This window comes from Cyclopterus lumpus, chromosome 20 (genome assembly GCF_009769545.1).
Source record: "Cyclopterus lumpus isolate fCycLum1 chromosome 20, fCycLum1.pri, whole genome shotgun sequence".
NCBI classification, from domain to species: Eukaryota; Metazoa; Chordata; class Actinopteri; order Perciformes; family Cyclopteridae; genus Cyclopterus; species Cyclopterus lumpus.
Window position 1 is genome coordinate 9,534,476 of NC_046985.1, and position 21,334 is coordinate 9,555,809.

The 21,334-nt window shown below is 43.5% G+C and overlaps 1 protein-coding gene across 1 annotated transcript in view; it reads right to left on the reverse strand.

Annotated features, from left to right (window-relative positions):
- Positions 1-2,332: 2,332 nt before the first annotated feature.
- LOC117749823 (solute carrier organic anion transporter family member 5A1) overlaps positions 2,333-21,334 on the reverse strand; it is a 32,575-nt gene continuing 13,573 nt past the window's right edge. The window contains exons 3-10 of the mRNA XM_034560601.1: positions 17,346-17,478; positions 17,035-17,252; positions 12,310-12,474; positions 9,490-9,688; positions 7,074-7,233; positions 6,369-6,610; positions 6,195-6,259; positions 2,333-4,929 (exon numbers count right to left, since the gene is read on the reverse strand). Of these exons, the coding sequence (XP_034416492.1) occupies positions 4,472-4,929; positions 6,195-6,259; positions 6,369-6,610; positions 7,074-7,233; positions 9,490-9,688; positions 12,310-12,474; positions 17,035-17,252; positions 17,346-17,478 (1,640 nt within the window). The 3' untranslated portion in view covers positions 2,333-4,471. The remainder of the gene's footprint in view (positions 4,930-6,194; positions 6,260-6,368; positions 6,611-7,073; positions 7,234-9,489; positions 9,689-12,309; positions 12,475-17,034; positions 17,253-17,345; positions 17,479-21,334) is intronic.

Here is a 21,334-nt window from a genome sequence, read left to right on the forward strand (position 1 = left end):
CCAGCGGCCTCTGGCCGGGCCTGCCCACAGAGGCTCGCCATACCACCCCCGCCCCCAGCACAACGCCGTCAGCACCACCCACACCCAGGCCCACACTGGAAAGGAAACTGGAATCTGTTGTCAACGACCTTCCCGAGAGGCTTTTAAACAGACCTGAGGTGTCTGTGATGTCAGAATCCCCTGTGATGTTACCCCCAGGTCCAAAAAGAGACAGGGCTATCTTCCAGAGCGACATGTGGCCGCAGCAGCTGGAGGAGCTAGAAGGAGAGATGTTTAGCGGGAATGGAATGACGGAGCTGGAGACTCGACACGACAACCTGCTGAGTCTTCACATCAGCCTGCAGGCCCAGCTGGAGCCCGGCATGGCCCGCAGAGAGGAGACCAGCCCTCAGGGTCTCGGCCTGGACCTTGAAGAAGAGGAGGACATTTACCAGGCCCAAGGCTACCTCCCTTTATCCCCACAGACGTTGAGGCCCAAGCTGCCGGCCAGCACCACCCAGAGCCCCCCCACCAGACAGACTAGTGTCGGGCTGGTAGTGCAGGTGCTGCCTCAGTCCACACCGCCCCTCACCTTGGACTACGAGGGCAGCGGTTCTCTGCCTCAGCCCTCCAATCAGACCCTCTGAGGCAGACGCATGCGCTGGCCAGAGAGCCGCTGGTCGCCATAGAGACAGTTATTGGGAGATGAGCTTGCCAAGAGCAATGGCAAGTGATGCCACCTCAGTCGGTCAGAGTTGTATAATGAGTATTAAAGTTATTGTTTATTTTTTTACAGGTGCCTACAGTTATTAGTAAACAGTGTTATGTTTTTTTTTTTTTTTCAAATATATATTTAGAAAAGAAAAAGCCTTAATGCAGCTAAACTAAGTGTTGGGATTAAAAATATTGAATTCTGCACGGATAACACCATTGATGTTTTTAATGTTTTTATGAAAAACAAGTGTGAGTGGTGAAACCATTTCAACATCTGAATGAATAGTTAGCATTAGTCAGCTTTAGGCGCTCCAGTCTTTTAAGAATCTATAAATCATAAACCTGCCCAGTCACAGGACGCTTCACCAGCACAGTACCCACTCCATATAAATAAAGGTCAAGATGCACTTTTCCACGTGATGACCCGGTTTGTGGATATGAAATCTGTGTCCTTGTGTAAAATGAGATTTTCTGAAAAGATTATTTCTACTGGCTACTTTTTTTTTTAAACTACAAGAACTGGATTGTCACGTCAGAAAAGGTTACAGAATCAACATGAATACACAAATGACTCAAACTTCAAACTTGATGAATGTTTTTTTGCATTAGTTTGGTCTCCTTGCCATACAGCATTAATAGTATCAGAAAGTATAGACAATCATGGGACAGCTTGAACCGATTAGTTGCACCAGCTCTGACTTTACACAGTTACACGTTCATCACTAATCACAGCATTTTATTTTAAGTAAAATGATTATTACAGATCACAAATACTGACAAGGGCTGGAACATGCTTGTTGTGAAACTTTAATGGCAATGTCACCAATTCCTCATGCTAATCCTCAGCATAGTGTTGTTGCCAGTGGCCGATTCATTTTGTCGTCCATAAGAAGCGGTGATATGCACACTGTGTTCCAGCTTCATCTGTGACGGTACAGTCGGTACAATACGCTGCAGACATTGCATGAAGTATTCCAATGTTCACCTTTATACCTGTAGTTCATCAAGAGGTCCCTTCTGGGTCGAATATGGTTCTGCAAAAAGCGGATGCTGTCCTTTTCTTTGTTTTAGAACAACTGTGGTTTCAGGAAAGCCAGGAAGCTGTTAAGAAATAAACACTTTCAACCTTGTGATGTGTACGCCGTTTGGTTTTGTCGCACCCCATTAAACTCTGCAATAATTCATTCGTCCAAGTCCATTTTTAATCCATTTCTTTAATGAAAAATATCATAAACCAAGAGTTCACAAACAACAATTCGACCTCTGCTGCTGAGGAGAGGTCGACTTTCAGAATACAGCTTCTGTTCTTTTCAGGAAATTCACTTTCGGTTCAAATACTGATAGTAAAATGTTTTAAAACACATCTACAGTCAAGCCGTAGTCATCTGCCAGTAGTTTGAACAACAGGACGACTGTCCTGTACATCTACAAGTCGACAGTCGTGTCTAATAATAAAAATGATCTGCATCATTGCTGGATGATTCGCTACCCTTCCCTGTATACAACCGTTCTAGCAGAGTTTGAAAGGTTCAGTAGATATAAGAGTAGAATTTCAATCTAAATTTTAAACATTTTTGCTCAAACATGTTCATTTGGTATTTTATCAGAATGGTGTTGCGTAAACAGCCACAATGCAAAGTGAATGTAATAAATACTTTATTGTAAGATGACTCACATTTGGCTTTCTCGTCACACACACGGGGACCTGATCAATAATCCCACATTGGTATTCCTCTGTTGAAGCACGAGGAATGGTAGAGAATCATGACCGATAACCCGACTCCGCCCACATGATGAACCCCCATGTGAATAATACTGTTCAGGCACAATGAGACAAATCCTCCGTTTTCTAACTTTTAGTTATTTTTTTCATTTTAACTACAATTTCATGGGTAAATTCATAAATATGCTTCTAACTATGTGTGAGCTCTATAATACGCTTCATTTGATTTGTCGATATTTACACAATCATCACTTATGAATATGTCATTTGAGCTACTAAGTCACGATAATACTAAAATGAGTTACTGCCATTACCACGTGATAATCTTTACCTGGCAGAAGCCCACGAATCTCGGCCCAAAATGTTAACTATTAAAATGTATTCACTGCATCAGATTCTCTATTCCTTTGCAAACTTTTAACAACTAAGAATGTAATCGAACTGATCTGAATAATTTATAAAATAACTTTATTAGACTTCTCTTCTATTTTTTTTTTTTTACTTACTAATGTCTAATAAATCAACAAAGCGAACTAAATAAGCCATAGCACCAGATGTAAAACACTTCCTGTCCTATTCACAGGAAGCTGTAGATCCATAAGCCAATTAAGAAAATAACATGAGCCCAAATTAAAAGAAAAGCACACGATTGGAGTAAAACATGGCATTGGTTACACAGAATGTGAATCTGGTGTGCAGTGACTGAGTTTAATAGTTAACCTTTTAACCAAGTATTTCATAGTAGTTAGACAAACATTCACTGGCCTTCATACAATCACCTCTTTGTCCACTAGAGGGCCCCAAACACTGAATAATCCACATCCAACTCCTGCTGCTAAAGGGGACCATTGTTTCACATGCTTGCTGCACTACTTTCTTAAAAGCCTAGACTACTAGATAACTACTATGTACATCTGATGACCATTAGAATGGAGAAGCCATTACAATGTGAAGCCAAAGTGATGCATCCTTTCATTTGTGGTTGGTTGTTGCAATAGATAAACACACAAATAATTTAACTTTGAAGAAGTTGTGTTTTAAAGTGGGTCAAATTTGTTGAGGTCTTGCCACATTCTTTAAAATCTCCACAAAACAAGTACAATCACATCTTTTGGACATAAAGTAGCTTCAGCACATGGTCAGGGATGAGTTACCTTTCTTATTCATTAATCCTTTTTGCCATTTGGCAAATTATTACAGAGTATGATAGTTAAGTAGTGTGGTGTGTAATGAAATATAGATTTCATAGAAGTCATTAAACACTGTACCATTGGTGCTTGTCAGCTTTAAGCTACATGGTTACCTTCAACGGGGGCAAACACTCAAGTTCAGTGACATCTGTTACCAAACAGAGAAGAACGCTCCCAGTCCCAGTCCTCTCAGCTGGGAGGACTGGGACTGGGACTGGGAGAGAGCTTTGAGTACTGGACTGGCCCGAAACAGCCTGAGAGGCACTGTTACTAAACAGGAAGAGAACAATTCGTATGATCCAAACAACACCAGAAAAGGCTCAAATACAAGAGAGGTTGCTGATATGTTCAGAGCTCAGACTGGAAGGGAAAATGGAATTATGAATGAGCCGACGACAACATGTAGCAATTGAGCGGGGACTAAGAAAGAGGTGCAGATGTAATACAGGGGGAGCTGTACATCGGATCTTGCATAGTACAGGTTTGTCAGTTGTGCTTTAGAGGCTGTTGATGACTCATCTGTACAGAGACTTTAATGCCCTGCCCGGTAACAGTAGCACCACGTGATGTCTTTACATCATCGGAAACCTTCAAGCAGAGGTCTGACCTTCTGTGTGGATGCTGTGTGTGGCTTCGGCTGATGATACGCTCAGAATGAAAGAACATGTGTCAGTCTCCTGTACAAGCAACAATGAGCAGCCCTTTAAATATGGTGGCTGCACCCGTGTCTCTGCCTGTATGTCCTCCACCAGCCGTGGAGCCCCGCCTGGCGTCTGATTGGTGTAAAGCAGACACTGTGGTGACAAAACACAAACAGGAAGGCACGTCTCACAATGGACCCCCCGGAGGGACGCTCGGAGTGCTCTCAGACATGGGCGGAGCCTCTGTGTTGATGAGGCAACAGGGTGGGCGGGGTTATTGCTTTGAGGGCATTGCCAGGGCAGCTGAGGCTGCTGTGGCCACGGTCGAGCAGCAGGGCGGCAGGCGGGTCGAGCCGAGGCGGGATGAACACGGGGCAGGAGCGGGTGCGAGCGTGGCTTTTGTGACCTCCGGCGTGGCAGATGAGCTCGCTGACTGTGCCCAGAGGAGGGAGGTGCTGGCGCCAGCGATCTGCCCGAGCCTCCTTATGCTTGATCGAGTACCAGGTGAGGAAGATGAAGATGAAGCCCACGAACTTAAGGCTGGCCGCCAGGCCGAAGTAGACGAAGCGGAACGAGGTGACGTCGTACTCCGAGCAGGAGCCGTGCACGCCGCAGTCCTGCTGCCACAGCATGCAGGTGGTGTCGATCACAGCTCCAAAGTAGATGGGCGTGGGGATGTAGGCTGAGGGAGGAGAGACGGGACGAACAACTTTAAATCTGGTAAACAAGACAGTTTGTTCTTAGCCACTTTTGACAACACAACTTAAGTCACTATTTTTCTCCCATTCATAGACCAGTTTTGGCATTTCTCACAATTTAAAATGGGAGAGGCTCAGTTGGAGTGAGGTGATGTCATGTATCTCCTCGAACCAATCGGAGTTTAGCATCAGCTGATGCTTAAGTTGCCAGCACTGTGAATCACATCGGATCAAACCACACCCACACAATACTGACGAAGAATATTAGCTGAATGTGAAGATTGTATGTATCCTGAACTTTAACTTCTCATTTAGTTATGAAATAATAACTTTATAGAGAAATTCTAGGATGTGAACTTTTATTTCAGGGTCGATACGCATAATAGTGTTTTCTCCGTGTGCCGATGATTTACACGACTGCACAACAACACTAAAGAAAATACTTACTAAAACATTAAGAAAACAGTTTACAGTTTTGAGGCAGTTTGATTGACATCTGCCAACACATACTCTATCATTTCCTGTAAGTACACACAGTAAAAGTAGATTTTCGAAATCTAATGAAAATGTTGTATATGTAAATAATCTGTACAATTAATGGAATTGAGATACTGCACCTGTAAAACCATCAATCTACCACATGGTGGCACAATTTCATGCAGATCAGTTTGAGCCCCTCATGTCAGTCATGTCATTCAAATAAAAATGTCATAGGATAGTTATGTCGTGAAAAATGTATAACATAGTATGTGAAAAACTAAATCATAAAAAATCATTGCATAATAATATAGCATGACTAAATTCATGATATGTGCCATGAAAAGTAATATTATAGTGTCAAAAAAAGTTATAGTAAGTCATAGTACTCTGCTGCCTCTCATGTGAAAATCTTGGTGGTGTGTGATGCGACAGCTTTATGCTCACACAGCCATATCAAGCACATTTGAGGCATGTAAGGACAGTGTTTATAACCCTGGGGGCTATTATACGCCCATCAACACAAAGGTTCACAGGGGTCGTCTCTGCTGCTACATTCCTGCTCTCTGGCAAAATGAAGCGTGTTCGCGAGGAAAAGGGAGCCAATTAAAACTTGACTGGCTGCTCAGGTGGTGATTTACTGTCCAATTATCGACAGATTTATTACAATTATGTTGCTTTCACTAAATTAAACCATTTGTCCGCTCCAAATCCCTTTGACCGTAAACATCTCATTTATCATTCACCATAGCGGAATAATTCAGAAACCTACCAAGAGTCCGGAGCAAGACAAACTGCATCCCAAGAGCAAAAGGCCTCTCCTGTTTATCAACAGACCTGAGAGAGGAGAAACGGCATGTCAATAATACAGATTCACTGCAGACCAACAACCAGCTGATCACCAGCTGTAACTCTGTGAGGACAATTGGCAGAACCGGTCACTTACCTGAGTGTGACGATGATGGCGGAGGGCTGGGCACAAGCGGTGATCAGAGTGACAATGAAGAGGAAGATGAGGAAAGGGATGAGGGTGTTGCAGGTGCGGTCACACTTCCCCGAAATGGCATAGCCGTTTTCGTTCAGGTAGGTTTTAACGATGACCAGTTGGAGCTGGTTGACCTGGCCGCCGGAGGACGGCGTGATGACCTGTCGGCTCTGCACACAGCCGCAGTCCGTGTAGTTCCTGATCTGTAGTGAGAAACAATACAAGTGTATCCAAATACCCACTCAGATGGGGGAGCTCTCTTCGTAAGATGACTCAAATCTGACACCAATTCCATGAAAAGATTACCGATATCGTCGCTACATACAAAATACAATGTACATTTTGACACGAGCAGACTGGGAGGCACCAGGGATGTGGTGCCATCTAGACATTCCTTTTCCTCACGCTGTTATAACTTCCTATCTGGCATTGTTGTGGAGTCTGACCCTTCCTGTACTTTCAGAACTGTGGGAGCAGAATGTCTTTGTGTGTTCATTATGATTAGTGGGTCCATCCTCTGAAATCATTTCCATTACTCCTTTTTTTTAAATTCTACTTGAAGTATACATGACTACATGGCAATCATTTCTGAAGTAAGAAAGCAATGAAGCAAGGAGTGTAGCGAGTATATGTTATGTACGCGCGTGTGCGTGTGTGTAAACTTACCCCAGTGCTATCATTGCCCACAGTGCTGCATCCAGCCAGACAGGGGTTGAAATAGGTAATGCCGTCAGAGCCGCAGACCGGAGCGTACTCGTGGATCCTGCAGCCACAGTTCACGTTGCAACTGCCCGTCAGGTTCCTGTGGGTCATCGTAAGGGTCGGACTGCACGAAGGGACACAGAAAACACGTGTTGAGAACAACGGGGGCTCAACTCTGTATCATTGTAACGTCTTTTTCTTGCTTTTCAAAACTATTGGATAATGTTAAATGCACAGACAAGGTTTCTTTTCTCTTTTTTTAATTCACACTTTGGAGATACAGTTATGGTGTTAGCATGGGACTCGGCCAAGCAACTATATGTAGGAGCATTTGTTCATTTTCTACACATGAATGCATTTAAGTTAGTTTTAGTGCAAACTCTTTTATAAATGTTCACAATTCCCATAGAACCAATGCTTGCAGCGCAAAGAGGGTGATACTTCTTTCCCCCGCTCTCCTTCCCTGCATGGCATCCCTCTATAAACGATTGTTTCAGCAGGAACAAAGACCCACACAGCCATTGGCTGGGGAATGACACCTCCAGTACCTCCAGAGGCAGTGTGGGAACAGTAGGTGGACTTTGACTTTGTCTAAACCGGGAGCAGTGAAGCGAGTCCTGGGTTTTCTCTGGGAAGCTTCGCTCTGAGCCCTGCGGAACCGACATGGACGTCCCTAACAACACAACCGCCTGGGAGTGATGCTGCAGCATGCACCTACATCCACGAGAACCAACGCTGACGATGCATAGCTCTCGGAAACTTTGTATTTTGATTATGTGTTTAAGATACCAAAAAGGAAAAACAAGATACATATTTTGTCATGAAATCAGTGGAAGTTTTCACGAGACCAAAAAGTGATACTCAGCCTTTTTATATTTGTTGTCACAGGGGAAGTACATTTGAGCCCATACTGACATAACAGTGCTACATTCCACACTGTGAGGGAGGGTGTGTGTGTGTGTGTGTGTGTGTGTGTGTGTGTGTGCGTGTACAAAAAAAAAAAGAGGAAAAAAAAGCATTAGCCCTGCTTGAGTTGCAGGCTCGCTGCACTGATTGCACATGTCCTTTTTTTCCCAGACTAAACCGCAGCACTCACTGAACTCTCCAGATGTTGTGGCACCCGAACCGAGCGCCAAGAGAGCGAGAGGTTTAATGTGGTTTAGTGCTGCAGACACTGAACAGGGAGAAGGACGGTGTATCAAGTCAAACTCTGGAACAGAGGACACAGAGGTGTGTTCAGATGATTCTGATCGTTGGACAGCCAACTGATACACAGCAGCTTTTCATTCAGCATACAGGCCCGACTCATAATCATGCAACACTTTAGCAGATATTCAATAACTTGATCTCGTGGCTCTGATAAAGTTGAGGACCTTTGGAGTTTGTCTCGTTCTTTTTTTTGCAAAATAGTCTCCGGCCGCTCAGCGGGGGAGAGCCATTTCCAGACTGCGAGTCCAGACAAGTGACACAAAGGGTGGGCTTGGCCTGAACATTCCTCATGTGGGTGCTACCGGTGATGAGTGACCAGTGCTGCTCATAATGAGGAGCCGCTACTGGCTCACACGTCTTGTGGGCCCCTCTATAAACACTGGCTTAAACAAAGACTACAGTTGTTAATGGGTCAGCTATGGGGCTTTAAAGGGCCCACTAACTATTTGTCAAATAATCACTATGAATAACTTAGTTGTGTGAAAAGTAAATTCACAGAGGTTGAGCAGTTTCACCTCTTCGTGTTCAGTGAACTTCTGAGATGATGCGGTTGGCTGGTCTGTGAAGCCTACAAAAGGTAATCCTTTGTCAGTCATTTTATAGATCCAATACTTTTGACTAAGATGCTATAATAATAATAATGTATGACAGTTGGCAGAATACAGTATGATAAATTAGGATTGTTATACACTAGACGTGCGTTATATATTAGTATGTCTTTTGCATCATCCAAGGTCCCCTGCATAGTGCCCCTCTGAATGATTTCCTAATCGTGGGTGCCAACAGACGTCCGCTCCGTATTCACATGGGATGACTGTTTGGTTCACCGTGCTGCCTGGCTGCTGATGTGTTGAGCAGCGGCCTCAGAAATAGAGGTGGCAGAGTGATTCAACGGAGCCACGAGAGCAGATGCCAGTGTTGCTAATTAATCATTTGTTCTCCAGCACATGCCGATGGGAGCGGTGACGGCATCCCAGGGCCACACCTTTCTCCAGTATGCGGGTATTTCTATAGATAGATATACATTCACGAGCAGACTTTTTTGTTTTTAATAAGCTGTGTAGAAACAAAAAAGGTATCCCTGGCTTCATGTGCCACACTCATGAAATGAGTCATATTGTGTATATAGTCAGGAAGAATTAGCTTACAAAGCAAGTGCATTGGTCCTTACCCAGTGGTGTAAGGTATGTTGATGCCTCCTAAATTGATGCTCTCGCAGCCCACGATGAAGAGAGTGGAAAAGCAGAGCAGAGACACCCCGCTGCAGATCATGGCCAGCTTGGCCGACTCTCTGGCACCGAGCTTCAGCTTCTTGATGATGTAGCCCCCCAGCACGATGCCTACCCCGGCACTGGGTACGATGATCAAACCTGCGAGAGATCAGGGGGAAAGAAGAGAGGGTGAGATGGAGGGAAGTGCGGCACAGAGCGACACAATAATAGAGCAGCTAATTTGTTGTCGTGAAAAAAAAATGTTAACACCAACTTAATTGCTGTGATGTATGACTGAGTGCAAAAAGCATCTGATCTACCGTCTTGCAAAACAGGAGCACGAACATGAATAATGTGAACTCGTCATGGTTTTATATGAAAGACTGTACGGAGTCTTGTTGGACATGGGAGGATTCGCCCTATTAAATGTGACCAGGCTCGACCAGTGAGTCCTTTCAGACTGTGGCAGCACAGAGCACGTGCTCCCAGTCTACTAGAACGGATCTAATTGACAGCGTGAAGAAAAGGCAAAGCTGGCCGCTGGCAAGTTGGAGCGGGTGTGAAGTGTCACATTGTGCAGGAGTAACGGCCTCGGGAGGTTGCACATGGCGGCCCTCGAGCGCGGCCACAGGCACTCACGGACAGTTAACAAGCAAGATGGGGTGAGTCAGCGGGGGCGGAATCAGCAGAGAAGTGATCCAAATTCATGGGAATGTCAGAGAAAGAAAATGTGTCTCTTTGAGCACACTCGGTGAGGGCTCGGCAACAGACAGCTGTGGCATAACGTTATCTTGTTAAGTGCATGTTTATGTGCTAAAACCTTGTGGATTAAACATGTACACAGCCAAACCAGATATCATATCACAGTAACATAAGGCGCACACACACACACACACACACACAATTTTGTAGGATTAAATGCAATACAAATGCTTTACACATATTTCATCTGGATTTGATAAATGTGTGCATGCCGGTGCTAATCTATTATAGAGATCTTACGTCACAGAAGCTGTGAATCTCATGACAAACATTGTGCGCCTCTTACAATTGTCAACTTCAGCTCATACAGCGGAGACGGAAGAAAACAAAGTCAGAGAGCAGCAAGAGCATAATGGAGGCAAACCGCGTGTGCGACATGTTACAGTGCTATTTCTGTAGCGACATCTAATGAGCATGAAGCAGTTGCAGCTCTGTAATCGACCGTGAAACGAACTCACCGGAGGTGGTAATTTGTGAGATTTCCGTTTATCTTATTTTGACATCTTTGTTTTTCTACATTGCCGTCTTTAAGCTATTATGTCTTTTTCTTTAGAGACGTCTTTGGACTCGTCAGCCACTGTGCCTAATGCTGATCATTCTAGATACTAAACTATTCCTCCATCTATTTCTAGCAACTAGTTGCTACAAATACATTTTAAAAAAGCTTTAATGAACCAAACTATATTCAATCTATTGGCAATTAAGGCTGGGCTCTGTTAGCCGGTTTCATGTAAGATCTAGAGTTAAAGATGTGTCGGCCACTCGGGATCAGTGTAAAGATGTAAACATAGCATTGAGTACCTTTTATGTTGAAACAGTGAACTTGTTACCATACTGTTGCTTATTTACGCAACCAGCATATAAAAGCAACATTGCCATTAATTTGGGACATTTGTTGACATGCTATACTATGACTTATTTTGACATACTATATTATTATTTTGACACGCTATTATAACTTTTTTGTAACCTACTTTTAAAAAAAAATTATTATCGACCATCTCCCCATATTTTCTATGAACAAACAAGAAATATTTGGTTATTTGTTGCATTTGAAGCGGGATGTTTTACATCCAATCACAGTAATGTGAACAAATATATAACACACAATAAAGAGGCAATTTAATGTTATCCCCGTAGTTGTCCCGTCCGACAATAAAAATGGCGTCAATTCCGGGATGAGACAGTTCTCGAGACCACTTTTTGAAGGTCTCACGGGTTTTAAACCCTGCTGTCTGGTATTCTGGTCTTTCTTAAAAACCATCCCTAACAAATCATGAGGGAAATGTCAGTTGGCAAGTCCATCTGTCCATATGAGGAAGCACTGTGCTCCCATCAACAGGAGTTCCTCCTCCATCATCACATCCCTGCAGCTTGGCATTGTTTAGGTAGCCATGGCAACCGTACAGCCCGCTTGCCCTTACCCCTTGTATCCTGGCAACAGGCACATGAGATGAGGCAATGGCATTGCGAGTATGTATGCATGTGCATCTAGAGGTGACCATATGTTAGCTACATATGTATACATGGACACACACACACAGAATTAATTAGATTTCCAATCACTCCTAATAATCCTGAAACCAAATTTGTTGTGTTTTTGTACCATTGGCATTTACACAACTGATGGATGTGCAGATGCTATATATGTGACAATTTACAGGCAGTGCGCTTGTGTGTGTGTCCACAGTATGGTGCATGCATCTCCTGCAGTCAACAGAGACCTGAGTGCTGCAGTCAGGGGATGTAATGGAAGCTCATCACTGAATGAAAGCCAGCGGTGACTCATAGCTCTGCCCCTCTAACTTGTGAATCATCATGCGCATGTGGAGCGGTGAGAACCAATGTGAGCTTAAACTGGTACAACAAAGTGGTAATATATACACAACGTGATGATGCATGATCTTGTTCAGGATCAGGATGCATTGATGAATCAGATTAAACACAACAAAAGCAACATAAAACAGGTAACGCTGAATGAATGAACAAAGAGAGACACCCTTTAAAGAAAGACTAACCGGTGTATATGCTGGCGTTGGAGGCGGGGATACCAAACTGTGACTCTATAAACTTGGGGATGAAGGTGATGAAGGCGGTGACAATGGCACACTCTGCCGTGTAGGACAGGCTGACGAACAGGAAGGTCATGTTGCTGAGGATCCTCAGGGCTGCCTTGGGGAGGTCTGGGGAGGGATGCAAGACAAGACAGAGCACGTTGTTACAGTGGTTCTGCAATTAACACACATCAGTCTCTTAGTTCGGTTCTCCCGGCTACACTAACTTCGCTCGACGGCATCATGAGAAGAACGATCATTACTGGCAAGCTGTAAATGAGCAAACGCTGCCTGCATCTGTAACCCAAGCAAAACCGTGCGTCATAATAACCTTGTGTAATAATGAGTAAATGTAACACCTTCCTTAAATGTCTCTGAAACACACATACATAAATCAACCTCTTTAATAATAATAATAATAATAATAATAATAATAATAATACATTGAATTTACATAGCGCTTTTCAAAACACACAAAGACGCTTTACATAAGGCATAGAAAACTAAACTAAATAGAAAGACAAAGAGCAAACAAACAAACAAATGGAACATTTCAGGTAAAAATAAATAAATAAAAAAACATCTAGTATCGAGTCCCCTCGTTTCCTGCAAGACTGCAGGAACAAACAACAAGACATAAAACATACAGACACCCATTGTAGCCAGAAGCCCTTTGAAGCATGAAAAATGTAATATGGCTACCAGCAGGTTTGGCTGTTTAATAAAAGTATGTGGATCATGTGCTTTTCTGCCGAGACCCCAAAACAATCCATGCTCTGCAAATGCAGCCTGAATGCAGCATCCTTGGTTCATCATAACGAGGGCAAACATGCCCTTTACGACTGCCTGAGGGGCAGTGTCCATACGATTTGGTTGACATGACGCCGAATACCCTCTCATCCTGAAACTCACAAGTCATGTGGTTAAACTCTAAGTGCATTTCTGTTACCGGGCAGAACAGGTTTGAGCTTTCTCTATGGACCCATTAATAACAAAAGATAAGCATCTGATGTCCCTTTCTGAATAAACAAACGGAAGTGAAAGGAGATTCAGTTTCTTACTCGCAGTGAGGCAGATGCTTGCTGTCATGGCAACTCAAACGTGGGTCTTCCAGTTGAACAACTCATTTCCAAATCATGACACCACCGTGCTGCCCATACATCAACTCAATGGAGGTGTCTGTTTACAGCCCTGAACGACCGATTAGATTGAAAATGACATGCCATCTATATCCATTTTGCCATTCTCCTGCCCGATTTCAAACCATGAAATCATGTTCCTCTCAACTTTAAGTCCCATTCACAACGCCCCGTTTAATGTAGAGACATTACACAACTTTGAGAGAGAAAACTACGTCTCTCTCAGATCATTTTGAGACCATGAAAGTCGTCTTGATTTGTTAAGTGTCTATTCTCTGGCATTTAAAAAGTTTGCTTTGCGTGTCCTTGCCAGAGAACACAAGATTCTCAGGGTCACCAGAACATACAAGCTGCTTCATCTATGTAAGACTGAGGGCAAAAGATTTCAGGAGCAGGTTTGACAGAATGGGGATCTCCAGTCCACAGGGACCTCAGATTCAAGCTGCTGCTTCTTTGCATTAAACAAAGAAAGAGAAAGCAAATGTAGTTTGGGCACCTGGTGAGGATGTTTTGAGGAACCAGCACATGCTGCAGGGACCACATCTCAAACTGCCCTTGATCTGGAACACACTGCTGTTATCCGTCATCTTGTTTGTCTCACATCCAGTGACAAGAAAAGTATATGGTTAAACTGTCTAGTTATTTTTCGTGAGCTGAAAAATAAATATTTTATTCAGAGCAAAAAAAACAGGAAAAGGATTTTATTTCTTTCCTGCAGCTGATATCCAAAAAGACCAAGAGAGGTCCCTTCATCAAACATTCTTATCAGTAACTTAAAGAAGCGTATGTGCACGCAAGGTTTCTCTATTCAAATTAATCTTAACTTTCGGGGCTGATAGTTTCTATGAAATGATAAATGGCAGAGGACCGCAGCCCGAAAGAGAATTCATCAGAGCCAGCAGAATATGTGAAAATCAGGTTTTGGGATCTTATCATCTACCTTTGTTCTCTCTGTGAAGTCTTTTTTCTCTCTAGTTCTGTGAGTGTGTGTGGTCGGGGAAGGGACACATTTGGGAACAAAAGTCAGATGTCAGAAGATTCGGCTGGTGACAGCTCGTCTTACTGAGCACATTATTCACAGGACCAATTTGTCAGACAGACGGCAAACAGAAAGAACAAAAGAAAGTGGATTATTACTATTTTAGTAAGGAGGTTATGATGAAGCTGGCCCTCCTAAATGGGTGTGGCACGTTGCATTGATTTGGGGACAGCCGTCTCAACTCTAATTCAACTAATCGTGTTGTAGGTGGGGTGATGTCAGCATCTGTTGGTGTTATCTCAGATCAAAAATCAAAAAGGTATGAATAGAATAGTGACGCTGATTATTTCATTCCAGTGGAGCTGGGCTGTAATCTTGTCTGGAGGGAGACAGATGGCACGGTCCTGTTGACATTTACAGCAGCTGCTCTCTCTCAATCAGACGGACCACTGCGTTGCCACACTCGCTACTTTCATGTGGGAATTTATTTGATGACTTGGTCAAATTCAGCTTTTTGCTGCACATTTCTCTTTGCGAGGAGACGGGTGATAATAATATTTTATTTGTGATATCTGTAAATGCACTGTAGCTTATAACAAGTGATGTTTCAACCTATGAAGCTATAAGCAGTGGATCAAGATGACATTTTAAAAAGCCTTAACCCATTTTAGATCACATCCCCAAGCAGTTTAACAAAATGTGCACAATGTTCCCCAAAAGAAATATATTTTTATATCAAAATCTTTCTGCAAAAGAGCAGCTAGTAGCTAGTAAGCTAGTAGCAACCAGTTTCAACCACGACATCCATCCATTCAATCAATCTGACACTTTGAGAGACAAAGGAGGTGTGTGTGGAGCAAACAATCCTGTGTCGCTCCTTATCGGGCTACATTCTAAGCCCACCCCCTTTTGAGCAGTCCAATCAAATGCATTTGATTGTTTGACTTGCATCCCTCTTGTAAATGTGCATTGCTCAAGTATTAATTTCACTGGGGAGTACATCACAGTACAGAAGCTAAAGACGCTCTAAGCTCCATTTCACTGGGATGTTAACAACAATGGTGTGCATGACTCGTGCACAATCTAAAAGGACAATTCATAAATCTAATATGACAACTAATCTAATCTGTAATCTGAACATTTATTGTGAAAGCAGGGCAATTTCATCCAAATTTGGATGGAAAGAAATCATGGCTTAGACAGATAGAAACATTTATATAAAATCTGCAAGCATTGAATGATTAGTCAATTGACAGAAAATGTATCGGCAGTTATCTTAATAATGTATGTGGTTCTATCTTATCAAATGTAGCTGAGTATCTTTGGCTTTTAGACTGTTTATCGACATTTGAGGACGTCATCTTGGCCTGGACCTACTTGACAAGCAATTAGTAGATCAATCGATTAATTCCTGATGCCAGTTTCTTACCATCTATCAGGAAGTTTAAACATTGAGAATTAATTAGTCACATCGTATTTGAAAGTATTTGTTGTAACTACTTACTGGAAAAAAGAAAGAAATGTTAAGAATTGCTTGCAAACAGCAGTTGCCCAAGGTCTGGAGCATTTCATAATCAAAAGTGCCTCCCTGACGTGCATTAGTGAAAATATTCAGTGTTGGCATTTTTCCGTGTTTGCTGACGATCTGGGGGGAAATCCTTGGTAAAAAAACGCTTCTTCAGTGCGGCATACATTTCACTGAAAGTGCTGAATTTGTTGATCAAACACACACACACACACACACACACCTCAATAGACGGACACACACAGCCCTATAATACATTACAGAGCCAAACATTGAAGTGCCTGGGTCTGCAACATTGGCCATAGTTTGCACAACAGGCCAAAACATCCTGCTGAGACAAGTACAACAGCAGGAGAGCGGCCACTGGTCTGAAGAAGCTATAATGCATTCATGGTTGCATTTTGTGTTATCTGCTCTCCCAGACATAATCCTGCTCTGGGGAAAGCACATAAGCATGATTATATGAGTGTACACCCATTTAAATAAAAATTGAAATTCATTTTAGTTGTTCTGCGTATAATAAAGAGTGTAAGAGCAAAGATGCACACTACAGTCTACTCCTGTGTGTGGAGGGAGAGCAAGGAGATCCCTGGTATATCTGAGTCAGAAGAAAAAAATGTCACATTGTCCTAATTTTATGTTTTTATTCTCATTGAAGAATTCCTGATCGTTTTCTGAGAAGTATAATGTCAAAAGCCAATTGTCCTGAATTTAAAATCCCGGTTTCTAAGATAAACGGCAAGTCTCCAACTGACAGGAATTATATATGACTTAAGCCATGTTTACTATTAATCTACTAAAGTAAATAGAATCAAAACTGCCCATGTTTACAATGAATCCGTGCTTCCAGCCTCCACAGTTACAAATCAATAACATCTTTAAAAGGAGATCTCAACAGCGCTTCTGCTGTTAGATATAATGACTAACCCTGGCCATCGATGGGATCACGGGCCATTTGTACATCAATAACTACCAGTTCCTTTAAGTAGGGTACTTGCAACCTCTCCAGAAGTGGAAAGGGAAGGCTGATATGATCCAATTCTCACCTTTGATGTCCTTTCCAAAGCCCATGGAGGAGGAGACATTCTTGTCTTTACCACAGGACTTTTCCTTCATCACTTCGTCGTCGCTGGACACGTCGCCGGGTGAGCCAATCTTTTTCTTCTTCCTCTTTTTGTGGCGTGGGGGCAGCTTTTTGGGGAAGGCAAACATGGGAAAGATGACCAGAAGCATGGCGACGGCACACAGGAGGAAGCCGCTCCACCTGACAGGAAGAAACGACAGTTGAGTTGTGAAGACAATTGAGAACACATCACTGCACGAGAAACGCACCATACAGGTGTACATGTATATTTACCAGTTGCCAACAAAGCGGGGGTCGCTCTGATCAATGTTGACTGTAGTTTTGGGGTCGACGTAGAAGCCAATGAGGACGCCTCCCAGCAAGTAGCCAGCTGCAGGTCCCAGGGCGCCCATTACGTACATGATGGCTGGAAGAGACACAGAGAAAACCAATCAGAAACTTCTTCAAACTGCTCTCCTAACTAGAGCTACTGTACATAATGTGTCTACTTTTATGAGCATGATGCCTACATGGTATCCCATTATTAAAACAGTAAGACAACACTTTGTTTCAGAAAAAGGTTTTTTTTTTCCCAACTTTCTTCATTAATATTCTTAATGACCCACTGTTAACGGACTGTTTAAATCAGACCTGTGGGTGCTGTTCAATACCCCTGATGCTTCGTCCACCACATTCAGAACACCTGCACCGAGATCAGTGGGGACTCTCCACCAGCCCCGGGGTCATTTCTCACAGCTTTTGAAGCGTTGACCTGAGGGCACGCCTGCAGCAGCAAACCTCAGGGAGCGAGTGGGGTGAAACATTTGCCCTCGGGGGCTCTCAGGCCCTCACAGAGGTGAACAAATCACACTCCGTCACTTTGCCATAGGAAGGGAAACACTCATTAACGTTAGATAACCTAAGTTGGAGAAGTGGAAAAAAACTCCTGTGGACATCCAGCAGAGACGAGAGTCAGAGCCATTTACAAGCTGTAATTAGGGGGTCAACTTTCTATAATTACACGTGGAACATTGCTGCTAGCCGTCAAAGTGTTGGAGAGTGTGTGTGTGTATGTGCGAGTGTGTGAGACTGAGGGGAGGGATCAGCTCTTTACGATAGTTGTGTGTGTGTGTGTGTGCATATGCATTAAATGTTTCTGTGAATGACTCATTCACAAGTAGACTAAGCAGTTCTTTTTCAATTTTCACTGGCAAGATGTCTCACACACACACACACACACACACACACACACACACACACACACACACACACACACACACACACACACACACACACACACACACACACACACACACACACACACACACACACACACACACACACACACACACACACACACACACACACACACACACACACACACACACACACACACACACACACACACACACACACACACACACACACACACACACACACAGTGAGCTAATGAATGACACTTGTGGTAAACAGCAAAGTCATTTCCAAAATCTATAAACTACAGAACTTAGTCTGTAAAGAAAGGCTGGCAAAGTACAACGATGAGGGTGAGTCTGAACGGTTGTTACGTATCATTGGTTTCAGATTCTGCCTCTTGATTTTGCTTTAGACCAGTGTGAATTATGCTACGTAGTTCTGAGCTGGTTAACGATGACAATATAAATAGACACAATCGTAGCGTGTGAATTAGTTGTGCGAGTCGGCTCTTGCTTTAAACCCAACAGGGTTGAATATAACTAAACAACTGACACACAAAGGAAAGCCAAAGAATGAATCACTCTCTTTACCTCCCCTTGCAGACTGCTGACCCTTCCTGCGCCCCAAATATAACACGGCATCATTTAAACACACCCTGGCTTCAACCAGATATACCGGGCGCACCCGGCCCTTCACTCGTTAGGCATAGGTTGAGTGCCACGTATGGTTATTTGGTTGCCCTCCAATCATCCACGTTTTCGGGTACCTGAAGGGAGCAGGCCATATTTTATCCCCCTTGGGCGATTGTGTAAGCGCTCGTCTCGCCCCTCCATCCATCACGTTAACAGTGTTCTGCCCGATTGGAGGACGAACGGGGTCATAAACCGCGTCTGACATCGTCGCCCCACCCTGTCCGCTTGGCACCGAGCCATGATATTCAGGGATGAAGGGATTGGAGGGCTGCGGCCGGGCTGAAGGGCATCAGATTGAGGAATATGCTGGCACAGCAGAAGCGCTCCATCACACACAAACACACGTGCTGTGGTCGCAGACGTCAGTGGAGCACAGGGGGTGGATGCCGATGTAACGCGCAAGACACGTCACAGGCTCACCTAACTCAATTACGCAATGCACATGAGGGACAATACCTTTTTGGCATCGTATGGCTTTATACACGTGTGGAGGTAATGGATTAGGAGCGCTCCATTGCAGTTATTGGTCGTCCGCTCTTATGTTATACAATGTCAGCATCTAAACCATCTACGTGACCTTTCAGCCTGACTTTTAATATGTTCTGGTAATTTTGTGCCGACTTTGCTATATGCATGAGACATGCATGAAAAGATACCAATTGAGGATGAAGTCACAGACCGTGCAAATGTTACAAGCAGAATCTAATATAAGCAAAACGATATTATTGTTTATTGGATAGGCCTGAGGGAAAAAACAGTGACTTTAGCATGAACCAAGGTCACTCCCTTCCCACATATTATATACGAATGCTTAAAACGTGCATGCACATGGACATGTGACAGGGGAGGTGCAAGGGCATCAAGGGTAAGAATGACGATGGGATAAGGTTACAGAGTTTTATAGTGCATCGTTGACCTCAATTTAGAGTTTCCGGTCCATTATTTGTGAGCGATGGACATAGCGGTGTCAGGAAGAGGAGATTTACTCAACAATATTCCAGAAAGAATAATACAACATTTTAAAAAAGGCAATATAGAAACTGATAAACAGAGAGAAAATTGGACAGGAGAGAAAGCGGAGACAAAGAAAACAGGTGCGGCAGGAAGAGAGAGTGAGAGTGATGGAACGTAAAGAAACAGGAGGAGGGAGAAGGAGAGGCGCTGGGCTGCAGTCTGTGGTGACTGATCCGGCTGTGTAAGAGTGTAAAGCTTGCTCAGCAACATCCCTCTCATATCTAACCTTCGGGGACCAGTACTGCTTTGTTGTCTCCACTCCGTAAGAGCTCCGCTCCTCCTGACTGTCTGTATCCATGAGCTGTACTGACTCCATCGGAGCTTGTAAGGATGAATGAGGGTGAAGCAGAGAGAGAAGAATGGCAGCAGAGCATGAATTAGAGGCGTCAGGAAGGTAAATGCCCAAGTGGTTGCTGATGCTTTTGAATTGTTGTAAATATCTTCACTGCAGATCCATTGAATATTAATGCGTTTGTTATCTTGCAATTCTTAGGTACCGAGGCCTCAACTAATGACTTTGCTCATAGAAATTGCAACGGCGACTTCCCTTTCTAGAAACAACTTCTGCAAGAATTGCAAGGAACTCCAGGAGTCAGCTGCTTCAATAGTTGCCTCGGCTGGGAATGGAATTTCAGGCATAACAATAAAATGTCGTCTGTAACGCTCCCTCCCCCCATAACCTCTCCTGACCTTCTGTTCTCCTCACCCCCTCACCCTTGAGACGCAGCCAGAGCGGCAGAGGATGAAGCAAGAGGACGCCGAGCAACCGGACCAAACGAAGCAGCTCCCTGGTGGCCAAACTCATTAGCACAGATTAATGATTTCAGTTCATTACGAAGACGGGACGTTCACTGCCTTGTTGGGAACACTGCAGGGTTAAAAGGTTGAGGCTATGACGAATCGTCAGTGTCAGACTGCACTTTTATCACATCTGGACTCCACACAAACTGGAATGGATTTGAGCACAATGTGTGCGTGTGTGTGTGTGTGTGTGTGTGTAAATATATATATATATATATATATATATGTTTATGTTTACATGCAGGCCATGTGCAGTAAGTCTCATTGTTTTTTTACATTTGATCCTTGTAATAAAGGATGCAGAGGTAAGAGCCTGGCTTTCTGGAGACTTCGTTTCAATTATGTAGCGGTCCACCGGGCTATTAGCCTACAGAGCTCAGTCAGCCTCCAAGCAAGCCGAGGAAAGGAAACACAACAACCTTGGATTTGTATTCAGTGGGTTGTACCAGCTAACTAATCTCTAAAAGATTCAATCAAATAGTCTTCTCTGCATTATTCAAGAGGCATGTCATGTTGATTTATGCAACATTATGCATCACACATTACCTATTCACTCCGACGTGAGATAATCAATTTCCA